This window comes from Canis lupus, chromosome 5, assembly GCF_011100685.1.
Source record: "Canis lupus familiaris isolate Mischka breed German Shepherd chromosome 5, alternate assembly UU_Cfam_GSD_1.0, whole genome shotgun sequence".
In the NCBI taxonomy this organism is placed as follows: Eukaryota; Metazoa; Chordata; class Mammalia; order Carnivora; family Canidae; genus Canis; species Canis lupus.
Genome location: NC_049226.1, coordinates 45,316,744 through 45,333,694, shown reverse-complemented (window position 1 = coordinate 45,333,694; position 16,951 = coordinate 45,316,744). Strand labels below are relative to the sequence as shown.

At 39.2% G+C, this 16,951-nt stretch overlaps 1 protein-coding gene across 4 annotated transcripts in view; it reads left to right on the top strand.

The window, feature by feature from the left end:
* The window catches only part of DNAJC6 (DnaJ heat shock protein family (Hsp40) member C6), a 139,127-nt gene that overhangs the window by 28,992 nt on the left and 93,184 nt on the right, over positions 1–16,951 (top strand). The window contains exon 2 of one of the 4 annotated variants that reach the window (XM_038537230.1): positions 16,194–16,459. The exons of 2 other annotated variants lie outside the window; for them this stretch is intronic. In XM_038537230.1, coding sequence (XP_038393158.1) covers positions 16,264–16,459 — 196 coding nt within the window. In that variant the 5' untranslated portion in view covers positions 16,194–16,263. Of the gene's footprint in view, positions 1–16,193; positions 16,460–16,795; positions 16,893–16,951 lie in introns of those variants that run through there. One more of the 4 variants, XM_038537233.1, reaches the window with a different exon arrangement.

The window sequence follows — 16,951 nt, the reverse complement described above, 5'->3', positions numbered from 1 at the left end:
TCAGGCCACCATCCATGCTCTTACCACTGCTGAATAACTACTAATTTGACGTCTACCACTCTAGATTAGTTTTACTTGATTTTGAATCATTCAGTATATAATCTTTAGTTCTAGCTTCTTTTTCCCCAGTGCTGTCTGTATTTGTGAGGTCCATCCATGCTGTGTGGTAACTGTAGTGCATTTTCATTGCTATAAAGTATTCCAGAGAGTAAATAAACCACTCTACTTTTTTTCATTTTAATTTTGACAAGGAGAAATTTGTGTAATTTCTGGTTTTGGTGTAGTACAAAAAGTACTGCTCTGAACATTCTCAGTGTGTCTTTTGGTGCACTTATTTCTGTTGGCTGTACACTGAGAGTGAAATTACTAGGTCATACCATATGTGTACATTAAGCTTTGGTAGATACTGTCAAAGAGTTTTACAAAGTCGTTATACTATGTTTTACTTCCATCAGCAGTCTATGAGATTTCTAGTTGTTCTACATCTTTACCAACATTTTTTTGATCATGTCTGTCATTTTAAATTTTAGCAGTTCTCGTTGGTATATATGGTCTATCACTGTGGTTTTAATTTGAACTTCCATGATGAATCTGAGGTTAAACATCTTTCTAGTAGCCTATTGGCCATTTGTATACAGTTTTTTTTTGTGAAGGATCTGATTATGACTTTTGCCAAATTTTCTATTGGGTCATCTGCCTTTTTCTTATTGATCTGAACATTTCTTATTGATTTATATATTCTGGAAGTGAATCCTTTGGATATATGTATTGCAGAAATTTTCTTGCCTATGTGGCTTGCCTTATCACTCTCTTAATGATGTCTTTTGATGAACAAATTATTTGTTGTAGTACACTTTATTATTTTATTTTTATTTTTTTAGTACACTTTATTAATTTTTGCTTTATGGTTACTACTTCTGGAGTCCTGTTTAAGAAATCTTTGCTTGCTTCAACATCATGAAGATATTGTTTTATGCTTTTTTCTAGAAGTTTTATTATTTTAGAGTGCATTTATGTAAAAAAAATTAAATGCATTTGTTCATAAGTCAGCCTGATCTATTAAAACCAGTTAAACATTAAATAAATTTAAATAATGACTTTTCCACAAACTCCATACCTGCATGATCTCTGGCAAGGCAAATTAGCATTCTGAACTTATCCTCAACTATAAATGGGAATAATAATATCTACCTAAAAATATTGTTGTGAGCATCACATCTATCTATATGTAAACTGTTAAGAAGTCAGCTATTATAAAAGACATTTTGGGGACAATTGAGGATATTTGAATATAGACCGGATACTAGATGCATTAGGGAATTATTATTAATTTTGTGGTCGTGTGAGAGAATATCCTTATTAGGAGACGCATGATGAAGAATTGAGTGGTAAAGTAATATGATGTCTCAATTTATTTGCGCTAAGTTCAGCAAAAAGAAAAAAACCCTCAAATATCTAGATAAAACAAATTGGTAAAATATTTTCTGTTGTTGAATCTAGGTATTAGGTATGTGGGTATTGTGAAATTCTTTCAAATTTTTGGCATGTGTGAAATTTTCATAATAAAATCATCAGGGTAAAGTTAGCTATTAATACAGTTATAGCATTCTATTATTTAATATTTTTTCCAAAGCTTAAAGTACATAAGGGCATAGTTCAGTGGTTTTTGAGTAAATGAGCTTGTTCCATCTAGGAAAGGAGAAGAAAATGCATTAAGAATAAAAAATGAACTCAAGAATTGCCAACTTGAGTGGGATAAAGCTGAGCTATTTCCAGAAAATGAAGGCATTGCTGGGAATATAAGTAAGGGGAAGATAAGAAAGGGATCTAGGATGTATTGAGTGCCCATTAAACTACTCTGCTGGATGCTATAAGCATTGTCACCTTTAATTTAAAAAGCAACTCTTTGATATAGGTAATATTAATAAAGTTCAGCATGCTTTGAATAACTTCGCTAACACAGCTGCTGGATAGTGGTCAGGATTTGAATCCAGATCTGTTTTGTCTTTTTCTTTCCCCTCTCCCTCCTTTTCTTCTTTATGATGAAGATTGGGTTTTGGTTTGTTTTGATTTTTAAATGAATGGTATTATTTTCTTTGTAGAAACTCTGGAAAGCACATATTTATCAATTACACTTATTGCTTAGCAAACCACCCAAAACTTAGTTGTTTAAGACAATATATATTTATTCAGCTCACAATTTTTTGGGCAGGAGTTGGGCTCAGCTGGGCAGTTCTGGTCTGGGCCAAGCTTGGCTCTTGTCAGGCTTGCTGTCATGTGTGGAATGACTGAGCCAGCTCGTCCATGAAATCTCCAGCCTATGGCAGGCTAGCTTGTGATCATTCTTCCAGAGAAGGCGAGGAGAGCCCAAGAGAGCAAGAGCAAGCAGGAGTCCACCTGGCCTGTTGGGGAGAGGCTTAGAACTGGTACAATACCACTTCCCCTCTGTCTTAGTCCATTCCAATAGACTGGACTATTGGTGGCCTAGAGCTCTAGAGGCTATGAGGAGATAGGGTTGGTGGTGAGAGCCCTCTTACTGGCTTGCAGGTCACCTTCTTGCCAGGTCCTCACATGATGGAGAGAGAATGCTCTCGTCTCTCTTCTTTTTATAAGGATATAAGTGCCATCACTGGGGCCACCCTCATGACGTCACCCTCTCCTAATTACCTCCTAAATCCCCCACCTCCACATACCATGGCATTAGGGTTGGGGCTATAACACATGATTTGTGGGAACAAAAACATCTAGTTCATAACACCCTCTGTTGTTCAAAGGAAGTTTTAAGGCCAGCCCAGATTTAAGGAGTGAGAAAGTAAACTACTTCTTGGTGAAACGAAATGTGAAGTAATGTTGCAAAGTGGTGTGGATGGCAAGAAGTGGGGGAGGGCTGATTGCAGCCATTTTTGCAAACAATCTTCCACAACATACAAAAATAAGCATCCTTTAATCATTCTTAATACTACTATCAAAAGATAGTTACTGTTAATATATTGGTGTATTTCCTTCCATTGTTAGGTCTATGTACATATAGAGACAGACTTTTTTTTTTTTTTTAAGATTTTATTTATTTACTCATGAGACACACACACACACACACACACACACACACACAGAGATTGAGAGAGAGAGAGGCAGAGACACAGGCGGAAGGAGAAGCAGGTTCCATGCAGGGAGCCAGATGCAGGACTCGATTCTGGGACTCCGGAATCACACCCTGAGCCAAAGGCAGATGCTCAACTGCTGAGCCACCTAGGTGTCTCCAGACTTTTTTTTTTTTTTTTTTTTTAAAGAATATGATTCATATCTAGAATCTGATTTGTGTCCTGATAATTTCTCTTAACGTTATATTGTAGGTATTTCCCTGACATTAAATATTTCTTGACAATGTGGTTTAATTTATGATGCATAGGAAATCAACAATACATTGCTGTGTTCCAGGCATTATGCTAAGCACTTTCACAGTTATCTTGATTAGAAAACAAGTTTCTTGTTAACTTGCAGGATTTATAGTCTGCTGCTGCTGCAAAAAAAAATCCCCCCAAACCAAAAAAACAATGAATTTTGAGTGATGAAAAAATCCAGAGAAAATTATAATGGTTAAAATATATCAGCAATGCCCATTTTTCTCCTGAAAGCTTAACCTGTCAACTTCAACCACTTAGGAAAGGGCAGTCTCCCTCTTGTTAATGGTGGGAGGGTTGGGACACTGACAAAGAGGAGATTGTGTGTTCTCCATTTCTGTCTGTTGCTTAAAGAAACCATTTTGTTGGACTAGTTCAGGTGTTAACATTACATTGTTGGCAATTGCAGACTGTTTTCAGTGAAAAATTTTATTTGCAAAGATTTTGATTTTGAGTCTGTGAACAGAGTGATAATTGGTGAGAAAAGGTGTAATGGAGGGAATACTTCCATTTTTGATAGTAAGAGATTCATGACGCTCGTGAATCAATAGAGAGAAGTTGGGATTGTTCCGATTTGAACTCCTCTGTCCCATTGGCTGGCTCTATGTCCTAATGATCAATAAAAAATTACAGAACCTGTGCCTAAAGACGACCTATCTAACCTTTCATTTTATAGATGAAGCCACATCTGTCCCATTGGCTGGCTCTATGTCCTAATGATCAATAAAAAATTACAGAACCTGTGCCTAAAGACGACCTATCTAACCTTTCATTTTATAGATGAAGCCACATCATCATTAATTTTTTTGATCTGGCTGTATTTCAGGATCATGCTGAACATTAGTTCTTACTATACAATGAGCATAATGTGATAAGGAGCATAAAATATGGAGGAGACCAAAGACCAGGACTTAAGCCTGGGCTTTGTATTATCTAGCTGTTGAGTATGAACAAATTGCTTAATTTCTTTGAGTTTCAGTTTTCTCATCTATAATTACAAAAGCTTCAGTCTTCTTAGAGGTAATTGTGGAGATTGATGGACAGTTTATATCTGCACTAATGCAGTAGCCACTAGCACTGAGTGGCCTTTGAGCACTTGAAATGTGACTTACCTAAATTGAGATGTGCTGTAAACGATGTGCTGTAAGTGTAAAATATATCCTGGATTTTGAAGACTTACTATGAAAAAAACATTAAGTATCTCACGGATTACTTTTTCCTATAGACTATATGTTGAAATGGCAATATTTTGTGCTCACTGAAGTAAATAAAATATATTCAAATTAATTCACTTGTTTCTTGTTTTTTAAAAATGTGGCTATTAGACATTTAAAAGTTATATATATGATTCATATATGAGGGAGAGGGAGAAACAGGGTCCTGCTAAACAGAGAGCCTGATGTGGGGCTCAATCCCAGGACCCTGGAGTCATGACCTAAGCTGAGGGCAGATGCTTAACTGAGCTACCCAGGCACTCCTGAGTAATTTCTGATTATATACCTTTTTTTTTTTTTGGGAGGTACGTATTGCCTACTTCATATCAATAAATATTAGCTACTGTATTTATCATACTAACGAATGTTAGCTGTTATATTTATATTAATAAATGTTAGCTGTTATGTTGATTATATTAATACATATTAGCTATTAAAATCATCATATCCTATTAATAACTTAACATCTCTCATATTAATTTTTTTGCAAGAGCTTTATTGAGACCTAATTTATGTACCATGCAATTCACCCATTTAAAGTGTATCATTCAGTGGTCTTTAGTACATTCAGAGTTGTGCAACCAATTGTCTATTTCTTTTGAGAACTTTCCCATGTCATTTTTCACCAACACATGATTTCCTATAGTCTATACAATATGGGCATAGTGATTTCGGAGGGAAGATGAAAGAGCCATCTTCAGTGATTCATAAACAATATATGGCCCAAAGGAAATATTCTTCAAAAATGATGATTTGTGAGTCTTTCAGAAGGATGGTCTGGAGTGTGTGAATCCTCTACTCAGGTCAAAAAGTAAATTTCAAGCAGAAATGATTTCAAGATGCTATAAATCTGTGTGTTTTCCCAACCCAGTAGAAATAATTTTATTTACATAGGAAACTAGCAGTAAAGTATAGCTTTATTGGCTGAATTCATATTAAGTAAAATACTTGGAATAGGAATATTAAGAGCTCTGACTGGTCAGAATGCCAGCCAGTCCCTTATGTGTAGTAAGAAATTCAATGACTAACCTTCATTGAGTGCTAGACATTATACAGAGCAACTTTCCCTTAATGTCTTTCATGGACTCTTCCCAGTGGCAGTGGTCATTCATCTATTTAGCAAGTATATATCCTGTATTTGCATTGTGTCAGGCATAGAGTTAGACCAAACATGACAATACCATCATGAAGCTTATAATCTGATGTGGGAAGTCATACATCAAACAGGAAATTTCAAAGTAATGTATTATAAGTGCTATGTTAGAAGATGTACAATGTGCTGTGGGACACACAGAATTATGTGACTTGGTTTTGAGAACTTTGATGGATTCCTTGGGAAAGTGTTGTCTATGCTGAGATCTGAAGGGCAAGCAGGAGTTGGCTAGACAAGGGATCATAAAGAAGCTTTATGTCTAGACTTAGAAAGAGGATGTGGGGAAGGGGAAATGGTGAGGGCTGGGTCTCCAGAGGGAAGTAGTTTATCTTAGAATGTGAAGGGTTTGTTATGTTAAATACCTTAGACTGTGGGCAATGGGCAGCCCTTAAATGGTTTTAAGTAGTTGAGTCACATAATTAATTGGATTTGCATTTTAGAAAACTCAGAAGTGAATCAATTTGCTCACTTCCCTGTCTCAATATTCTTATCTTTAAATTGAAAGGGATAGTCTACCCTTTATAGCTCCTTCCAATTTTAATAGTCCATGAATTTCTGCTATCCTGGGAAAACTTAATCCATGCTGATTTCCAGATCTCTCAAGTAGCAAGGCGCAACTAAGATTATGGCCAGTACTTGAAAAGGTAGGTTTTGTGGAGATGGAGAGTGGGCAGGAAGCTGAATGGATGATACATTATTTCCCTGGGAAATGTGGAAACAGAAAGGTTATGCAGGATCCTCTGACAGTCTCCTGAAAGGGAACTGGTGGATGACTTTCATTTCTCAGATACAGTGCGATGGCACTTTGCCCTCTTCCAATGTAATGAAATCTGATGTTATGTTCCAAAAATTAAAGTGCTGCATACAGAGATGTTTGCTGATGAAATGATACAAAGTCTAGAATTTGCTAAAAGGGTAGTTAGGAGAGGCACCTGGGTGGCTCAGTCAGATAAGCATCTGCCTTTGGCTTAGGTCATTATCTCAGGGTACTTGCATCGGGCCCTGCTTTGGGCTTCCTGCTCAGTGGAGAGTCTGCCTCTCCCTCTCCCTCTGACCCTCCTCCCAGCCTGTGCTCTCTCTCTCTGTCTCTGTCTCTGTCTCAACTAAATAGATAAAATCTTTAAAAAAAAAGGAGGGATCCCTGGGTGGCGCAGCGGTTTGGCGCCTGCCTTTGGCCCAGGGCGCGATCCTGGAGACCCAGGATCGAATCCCACATCAGGCTCCCGGTGCATGGAGCCTGCTTCTCCCTCTGCCTGTGTCTCTGCCTCTCTCTCTCTCTCTGTGTGTGACTATCATAAAAAAAAAAAATAAAAAAAAAATTAAAAAAAAAAAAATAAAAAAAAAGGAAAAAAGGTAGTTAGGGGTTCATACATACAAAACATGGTTGTCTGTAACTTGGTAATTGTTGATGCTGAATGATGGGTACAAAGGGATCCATTATATAATTGTCATAATTGTATATGTTTGAAAATTTCCATAATAGAAAGCAAAAAGATAGAATAATAAAATAAAAATACTCTGATTTATTACCTTACTTCCTTATTACTTTTAGCACAAATGGAGAAAGAATCAGAGTGTCATTTGGTCATACTGAAATAGACTCAGAGCTACTGTATCATCAGCACTGACACTTTGCTTTCTTTTTTAAAAAAGTTATTTTTATTTTTATTTTTATTTTTATTTTTATTTTTATTTTTATTTTTTTAGAGAAAGAGAGTGATAGAAGAGAGTATGTAAGCCCAGTGGGGGTCAGAGAGAGAATCTCAAGCAGGCTTCACACCCAACACAGAGCCCGATGTGTGGCTCTGGCTCGATTCAATGACCCTGAGATCATGACCTGAGCTGAAATCAAGAGTCGGATGCTCAACCAACTGAGCCACCCAGGGGCCCCTGCTCTAAGTTCTGTATCAACTTTAAGGGCTTAAAATGTTTCAGACTGCATTGATATTGAGAAATAGATTTGTGATTCTATATGGCCATGTGCCCAGCTAAAGATTAAGTGTTCTGTTAGCATAACAGGCGGAAAGGAATATTGGGGATCTGGTCTCCATGGGTATAAAATGGGTATGGTAATCCTTCTCAAAACACCTTTTGGATTTAAATAGGTAAATAGATCTAAAAAAACCCACAAAAAAACAAAAAATAAAAGCCCAGGAACTTAATTTAGTGCTCAGGAAATGCTAATTCTTTCCCTTTAAGGAGTTGTGGTCAAATGAGTAATGGTGGTTTGGTGCCCTGGAGACTCAGCACCCCAAGAATTGATTCCGCCTGTAGCTGAGGTGATCATTGTCTTTCTCATCACTGTCATATAGGATCTGCCACATGCTCTAGGGCTCAACCTTTGCACAAAGGGGTTACAGAGAATAAGAAACTACATTTTAAACATCTTAAAGATAAAATCATATAAAATGAGCTCAGAGCAAAACATGGGAACGTCTGAGATTTAGGGAAACTTTCACTTCTGTGTAGATTTTTTAAAAAAGATTTTATTTATTTATTGAGACACACAGAGAGAGAGGCAGAGAGAGAAGCAGGTTCTATGCGGGAGCCCAACATGGGACACGATCCTGGGTCCCCAGGATCTCGCCCTGGCTGCAGGCGGCGCTAAACCGCTGTGCCACAGGGGCTGCCCAAGATTTTTTTTTTTAAGATTTTATTTGTTTATTCATGAGAGACACAGAAAGAAAGAGAGAGAGAGAGAGAGAGAGGCAGAGAGAGCCAGAGACAGGCAGAGGGAAAAGCAGGCTCCGTGCAGGAAGCCCAATGTGGGACTCGGTCCCGGGACTCTGTGATCACCTCTGCGCCAAAGGCAGATGCCCAACCGCTGAGCCACCCAGGTGTCCCTTCTGTGTAGATTTGTACCTGACTTTGGGGAACTAATTACCACATGAATATTTTCAGTTTGTTATTCCCAATATTGAAAGCAGTTGAACACAGGGCCAGTTTATGGTAGTCTGTCAGAGTCTGTCCATTTGAAAAGCTGGTTTCCTTGCTTATAAAATGACAAATGAAAGAGACATGTGCTTCCATGAGTTACTCTTGAAATGGTAATGTAGGTGTAACATCGTTAAACCATGAGCATGTCCTTGAAAAGTCAAGGGTAAGTTGAATGTTCACAAATGGAACAGCATTTTAAATGAGCTTACTAAAGAAACCCATGGTGAATTTTTCTGTAAGCTAAAGATGGCTTCTGAAATAACTTTTTTTGCATTTTCATTCAATTAGATACTGAACATCTATTACTTGGCAGGCACTATGGTAGGCCTGGTAAATATGATGAATGTTGTCTTTACCAGAGTTGCTCAAAATACCTGAATTATAAATAGACAAATAATATTCTCAGATTAACAAGTAGTCAAATAATAAAATTTGTTTCATCAATTCTAAGACAATTTTTAATATATTAACATTTATGTATCTGTACGCATCTTATTTTTTTTAAAGATTTTATTTATTTATTTGAAAGAGAGCAAGAGAGCACAAGCAGAGAGAGTGGCAGAGGGAGAGGGAGAAGCAGGCTCTCCCCTGAACAGGGAGCCTGATGTGGAGCTCGATCCCAGGACCCTGGGATCATGACCTGAGCTTAAGGCAGATGCTTAACCTACTAAGCCACCTGGACACTCCTAATCATCTTAAAATTGAGAATACTCCATGTATATATATCATCAGTAGTATATTTTTCTTGATGCTGTGACTAAAAATGTATGATTTCTTAGATTTGATGAAATGCAGCATTTGAGCAGGGCTTTAGTGTTTATTATGTGCTCTCATGGACCTTATTTCATTTGATTCTATGAGGTAGAACAAGTATCTCCTCAACTTTATTGAGAGGGAATGTGGCTTTGGGTGGGAAACAGGGAAAAGATAGAAAACTTGCATGTGGCAGGCCAGAACTCAAACACAGTTGTATTTTTTCCCAAAGCTAGTGGTTTTTCCACCATGCCTTGATGTCTTTGTAATCTGCATACATACATATTTATACACATACACAACAGGGGCCAAGCTTCTCTGAAAGCTAGGGGGCTTGCATTTAATGAATATAAAGATTATTTTTCCTTCTAGTGATTAAAATTAGGCCAAAGAGTAGACAAGTATCAATTTTCAAGAGCACAACATAAAAAGTCCTCTAAGCCAGATAGTTACAAAACAAGATTGCCTATTGGGAATCCATATAAATTAAAACCTTTTAGGTTTCTCTGAACAGAACCTACCACCTGGGGAGTAAAGCAAGGGTAATTCCCATAAAGTGCCCAAACTATTTTTCACTGGCCACGCTTAGGTCACATCCAAGAAATGACCCACATGTCATACAGCATTCATGTTGACCACTGGAATTGCCTCCTCAGGCTGCTGAAGTAGACAAAGTATAATTGGAAAGATGTGATTTTAAATACTAAATGACAGCTAGCTGTATGAGCTTAGGCAAGTTATTTAACCTCTCCTAGTGTGCCTCACAAAAGGGGTTGTGTCTTCATGGGGTTGTTGAGAAGATGACAGTTAAGGTAGGTAAGGTACCTGGCAAATGGAAAGTAAACTAATGGCAGTTTTTTGTTTTTTTTTTTTATTTTTTATTTTTTTATGACTGTTAGAGATTCAAGGAGGCACATGTTTTGGGATATTGAGTTACCTTAAAAAATATGCCCTGCCTGGAAAATTTGTCTCATCTTGTGGGAAACCCAACACTCCGCCAGGCACTGGGAACAGACAAGCTCATTTCTAAGGAAATATTGTAGGAATAGTTGAGGTTTTCCTTTGCTAAATATTATCAGCTCACTCTGTTTTTCCAGCACATTCCCTCATGTCTCTTGTGTATTGCTCTATGTGCAACTCTTGACAGCTGCCACTACTTAAGTATGTGCTCTCTAGTAAAACCTTGATTGACTGGGACTTAGAACTGAAGTACTTAAATGGTCATAGTTTTTCCCTCTGGGCTTCCTTTGGAGAAGGAAGGAAATGACAACTCAAGTTTTGAGAAGGATAGAAAAATTTGAGAACTAGAGGGAATGCTGTAATCCAACACCTTCAATTTTACTGCTAAGAAGAGAATGATTATCAAGGCCACTCTGCTGATTAATAATCGAGTCAGGAGAGGATTCCAGCCTGTTGCTCTTTCTTTTGGATGGTGGCCTAAAGATGTGGCTTTTGGCATCTGTCTTGGTGTTGTTATTCCTCCAGTTTTGGCCACTACACCAGAGGTCTCAAATTCAAATGCCTGCAAGGGTTGACTGACAAGGAATGAGTGGAGTAGGTTGGATGTTTCATATGGGAAAGTGGTGGTGAACTATGCCACTCAAGTTGGAGCCTCTGAACCTTCTGTGGAGATATTTAAGTTTACAATTAAAAGAAAAAGTACAGGGAGCCCCTGGGTGGCTCAGTAGGTTCAGTGTCTGCCTTTGGCTCAGGTCATGATCTTGGGGTCCTGGGATTGAGCCCCACATCAGGCTTCCTGCTCAGCAGGGAGTCTTCTTCTTCCTCTGCCTCTTCTCCTCCCTCTGTGCTTGCTCTCTCTCCCTCTCAAATAAATAAATAAAAGTCTTTTTTAAAAAAGTACAGGGCAGACAAAACAAGTTTGGGGGCCAGATATGGCCTGTTTGTCCCCAGTTTGAGCACTTCACATTGTCTATATCCATAGACTTTTCTTCAGTAAGGACATAATCTAAATTATGTACCTGAGGCATGTTGCCAAAGAAAGTTTCAGTGCTATTCATTGATTTATATTAAAGCATAAAATCGAAGAAGTGCATTTTAGAAACCCGATCATACATAATAATTTTTGCCTTTTGTGACAGAGAGAACAGAGCAATTCTGTTTTCATTTATTGTCTGGTTAGCCAGAACTCTTTGTTGTCCAGTTATGTATCCGAGTGAGTTCAGATGTCACAATGTGTAGGACATTCACAATTGGGAACCCTAGGACCTCTTGGTACTGGAGACTTTGCTATACATAGACATTCAAACATTTGTAACTTGTACTTGTAAGAAATACATTGATGTCATTATTGAGGAGAAATACACGCGCACTTTCACCACACAATCTCAATAGTTCAGGAAACAATATCTTACCAGATGCCAAAAACTGATGTTTTCTGACCTAGTTCATTTATATTAAAATAATGGTTATGAGGGATGCCTAGGTGGTTTAGTGCCCGCCTTTGGCCCAGGGCATGATCCTGGAGTCCTGGGATCGAGTCCCAAGTCGGGCTCCCTGCATGGAGCCTGCTTCTCCCTCTGTCTATGTCTCTGCCTCTTTCTGTGTCTCTCATGAGTAAATAAATAAAATCTTTAAAAATAAAATAAAATAATGGTTATGAATTTCTAATTTTATTTTATAATCTAATAGTAGACCACAACATAGTTTTTTTAAAAAATCACTAGACTAGGTGATTATTAATACATTTTATTTACTTATTTATTTATTTATTTATTTATTTATTCAGTAGATATTTACTCGATGTCTCATGAGTGTACGGTGCTCTTTTGGGTATCAGGAGGGATATAGACATGAGCAAAATACGGATTTTTGTTCTCAAGGAGTCTAAAATCTAATAAGAGATGTATGAAATATGTAAAACCTCAAGGCAGAACAATCACTCTACATTATACATAATGCTTTTATATTATACATCATCATAATAAATTTCTTAAGTTAGGCAGGACAGATTTTAGCCTAATTTACAGATAGGAAATTACATGAAAAAATGTTACTTTCCTTCTAAAAATACTAGAACAATAGTGGTAACTATTTGTTAAGCATTTACTATATGTTAGGTACTGATTTAATTTTCTTTTTTTTTTTTTTTTTTTTTTTTTTTTTTTTTTTAGGTACTGATTTAATTTTCACTTACAGCCTTATTCTGATGGTACTATTCTTTTTTTTCTTTTATTAAGATTTTATTTATTTATTTATTCATGAAGGACAGAGAGAGAAAGAGGCAGAGACACAGGCAGAGGGAGAAGCAGGCTCCATGGCAGAAGCGCCCCCCCCCCCCCGCCCCACCATGTGGGACTTGATTTGATCCCAGGACTCTGGGATCACTCCCTGAGCCAAAGGCAGACACCCAACTGCTGAGCCACCCAGGCGTCCCTGGTGGTACTATTATGCTCATTTTACAAAGGAGAAAAGTGAGGCAGAGAAGTCAAGTAACTTGCCTAAGGTCATAGAGCTAAAAGGGTCTGCGGAAATAGGGTTCAGTCCTAGGAAATATCATTCCAGAACCTGAGTTTTAACCGCTGTGTTATAGTTCCTGGAAATTAAAAAGCACAGATCATAATCCAGATGGGTCATGGCATTTATTCATCTTCTCCTACCCCGCACCACAAAAATAGTGTGACATCTGTTGTGATGGGAGAGTATTTTGGGGGTGGAAGGGATGGGTAGGAATAGAGCCTGAACATTCCTCAGTGTGAGTAACCTTTGCCAAGTTTAGAAGTGACTGAAGTCAGCAATTGAAAAGGCAAAGGGAAAGAATACTCTCCCCCAAAGAGGGCACCTAATCCTTTGGCTCTGCTCTGTGATGTAGTATTCTTGAAATAAAGTAAATTGGAAAAAACAGGATAGTTTAGCTCTGAATGTTCACCTTGGATCTTACCAGTGCCCTTTGTTAGGCACGGATACTCATTCAGAATCACAAAGACAAATTTCTACTAGTATAGTACTGGAAAAAAATACTTATCCTTTATTGAGCATCTTCCACGGGAAGAACTAGGACTATTGGGCACTGAGGATAGAATTGTGCACAAGCCAGCCCAATCATAGTAATAACAGTGAATATTCATTAAATACTTATTCTCTATGTGTTAGGTACTAATTTAATTCTTCAACTATATATAATGATGGTATTTTTATTATGCTCTATTGTATAGAGTAGAAAAGTAAGATCATCATGGATAAGTGAACTTATTATGAATGTGATCTTTAGGATAAGAAAAACAATGTTAGTGTCAGAATTCGTATATATTCCAATTTAAGCTCCAAACTATTTTTTAGACTATTGTATGTTAAAACAGCTATTGTGTTTTCTACCTTTTTGTGTTCTTGTGTGTGTGTGTTCTTTATATCCTTAATTTTGTAAGGTCATGAATAGTTATTCTGATTAATTTTAATTATGTTAAATTAAGTGTAAAGAAAAAAATTAAATGGCCTCTTTAGCCCATTCAAGTTTTTCTTTAAATTTGCAAACTGGGGAGATAGATATTAAAAAATATAAAGGCATATGTTTCATCTTAATTTCTTCCAGCAATATGTCTGCAGCTCTGAAAACAGTTGAATGAAAATAACTGAAAGCACTCTTTTTGAAAATAATAATTTTCAATTTTGAAAAATGGTCATCTCTGAATTCTCTTAATCCAGTGATTATAAATCCAGAATTTGCCGAGGCACATGATGGACACTAGGCATTTACTCTCTCTGTGCCTCAGTAATGAATTAAAAGAGAAGGAAAAATGCAGAAAAGGATTATTTAAAATGTTATTTGAAAATATTTACTAGACTTTACAGAGTACAGTTTCAGTCAAGTACCTAAAAATCACTCAATCTGACAGATTTGGAAAATTGAAAGTATAAAATTTGTGTTTAAAATTGTATTACAGTTTTAACTGCTATCCCTCAAGTTGTTTGATCTTGTTATAAATAAGCATTAACTGCGATTTATGATTTGGGTCAGGTTACATCTTCAGTGAACGAATTGAGGTCTTCCCAGAGGGGAGACTAGCATTCTTGGCCTCTACTGATTCATCCTCTTCCTATAAGAATTTGCGTTTGAGTGATCCTTGAATAGGCAAATGTCTCTCAATCCAACTTATTTTACATAGACCGGTATAGAGCTAGAATTTCCTGGAAACTCTTTGGGTCCCAAGTGATTTGGACCCAATCCTATTAGATGCTGTTGTTTGATTTTGTGTTCTTAAGTGATCAAAATGACACCGAGAAAGCCATGAAAGGCGAAAAGAGAGAAATGCTGGCTTTGTGTATGGGCTTAAGCAAATTTTACATATGTGAACTTTTTTCTTGCTGATGCGTGATGAAACTCTGCCAAATGACTTTTGAAAAGCTCCTCACATAGTCATTCCAAATCCTAATAGGGAAAAGGACCATTTAAAAACCACAATTTCACTCGAAATGATAAAAATGAGGGATAGATACTTCTGCATGCTTTTTATATCAAGTGAAAATGAACATTTGATAATTGCATTTTGAGACTTAGAGTTATGTCCAGTGTTTGCAAGTCTTGAAATATCCAATGTTGGGGTTCTCTTTAAGAATAAGAAGGCAAAATCATGAATATAAAATTAGGTACACAGTCTTGAAAGGGACTTCTCTGCCAGAAAGGGGCTCTGGCCCTTCAGCTTGATTACCTTGGTGATTAATTCTCCTCTGATAATGAGTGACTGCTTTCTTTGTTTTCTCAAAATTATGAAAGAAAAAGGGGGAGGAGCCAGAGAATGGAAAGAAAAATCCTCGTCTCCTAACCATCCATCCCTTCAAGCCAACTGAGTGGTATAGTCCTTTTTCCAGGTCCCAAGGTAAATGATGTCAGAACTGAAATTGCACCTGATTCAATCTCTTCCCCGGGGTCACCCTCCCCAATTATTGGTTCATAGTTACTGAAACAGTCCTATCTACTCATTAGGTGGAATGGTCTCCTACTTAGAATAGCCAGCTCTTGGGGATTATTCCCCTTCTGGTTTGAAAGAAATTGCTGTTCCTTTCTGCCCTAGCATAGGTTTAACATGTGTTCTTTTTCTATTCAGTTAAGTTACAAGTCAGCCCTCCAGGACGGTAACCGTCGGGGTGGCTTTGACTTGCCGAATCTTCCAGCAAATATAGGCTAAGTTATACAAAATGGGCGTGTCTGGATTTTACCAAGAGACCCCCCCCCCCCCCCCCCCCCCCCCCCGTCCCCAAAGCTTACGAAGCAGAGACACCCAGCCTCTTTCTTCTTTACGTGACGCGCGAAAATACTCTCTGCTCGGGTCGTAGTAGTCCCCTCCCCCTCCCACCACGCCCCATTTACCGCCCCCCCTCCCCCCCTCCCGCTCCAGAATCTCCCCTCCCTCACTCCCTCTCTTTTCTTCCCTCCCCGTGGGCCAGCCGCGCTTGGAGCTGCCCTGCTGCGCGGCGGGGCGACGCGGCGACACCTATAGGATTGCTTCCGGGCATTCCTCAGCCTGCGGGTGGCTGGCCCGGGGCTGGGAGCTCCGCAGGGCCCGCTCGCCCTCCCGCCCGCGCCCTCTTTTTCTCTCTGGGTCGCGCCGGGTGCCCAGAGCTGCGCTCTGCCCAGGGCGGTGGCTCCGCCGCTCGCCCCGCACAGCTCCTCTCCGCTAGCTGCTCCCTCTTTCCCTCCTCTTTGCGTCATGTCGGACACTTGATGGTTTTTTTTTTTTTTTTCTTTTTTTCTTTTTTTTCTTTTTTTATTTCCTCCTTTAGCCCTTTCCACCTTCCACCCCCCCCTTCGTTTCCCAGGTTGATATTTTTTCCCTGGTCTCTGGGCTTGCCCATGAGTCTCCTCGGGAGCTACCGGAAAAAGACCAGCAACGATGGTTATGAATCCTTGCAGCTGGTGGACAGTAACCGGGACTTAAGTGCGGGGAGCGGCGCGGGTGGCGGCAAGCAGAGAGTGAACGCCGGGGCGGCAGCCGCGCGGAGTCCCGCCCAGCAGTCTCAAGACCGCGCCAGCACCATGGACAGCTCAGGTAGCGCTGGCGGCGGGGTGCGCCCAGCTGGACTCCGCCGGGTCCTCCCGAGGCTTCCTACTCCACTAGCCCGACCCCCCCCGCCCCCCACCTTGGCCTGGGAGGGGCCAGGATGGAGCGAAGGCATCTAATACCACCAGGGTGTTGCGTCTCTAATTTCTCTAGTTCAAGGAGCTAGGAAACGTTAGATCAGTCCTGAGGCCCAGGGACGTAGCGAGCGCCTCTTAATCTCGCTGGGCTGCTGAATACACTAGCTGGGGGCGGGGAGAGGAGGCGAAAGGGGAGGGAAGGAGTGGACGCGAGAAGGGAGCGGGTGGCGCGAGGAGCCGCTGGGAAGGAGGGCAGGGAGAGGCAGCTGCTTTCACTACCCAGCTGGATGAGGGGGAGAGGTGAAGGAGCCAAGTGCGTTGCTTGTTTTTGCAGCCTGCGGACGGTATTTATTCTAATTATTATCCTCGTAATGCTGATGTTGTTTGCAATTCTGTAAAGACG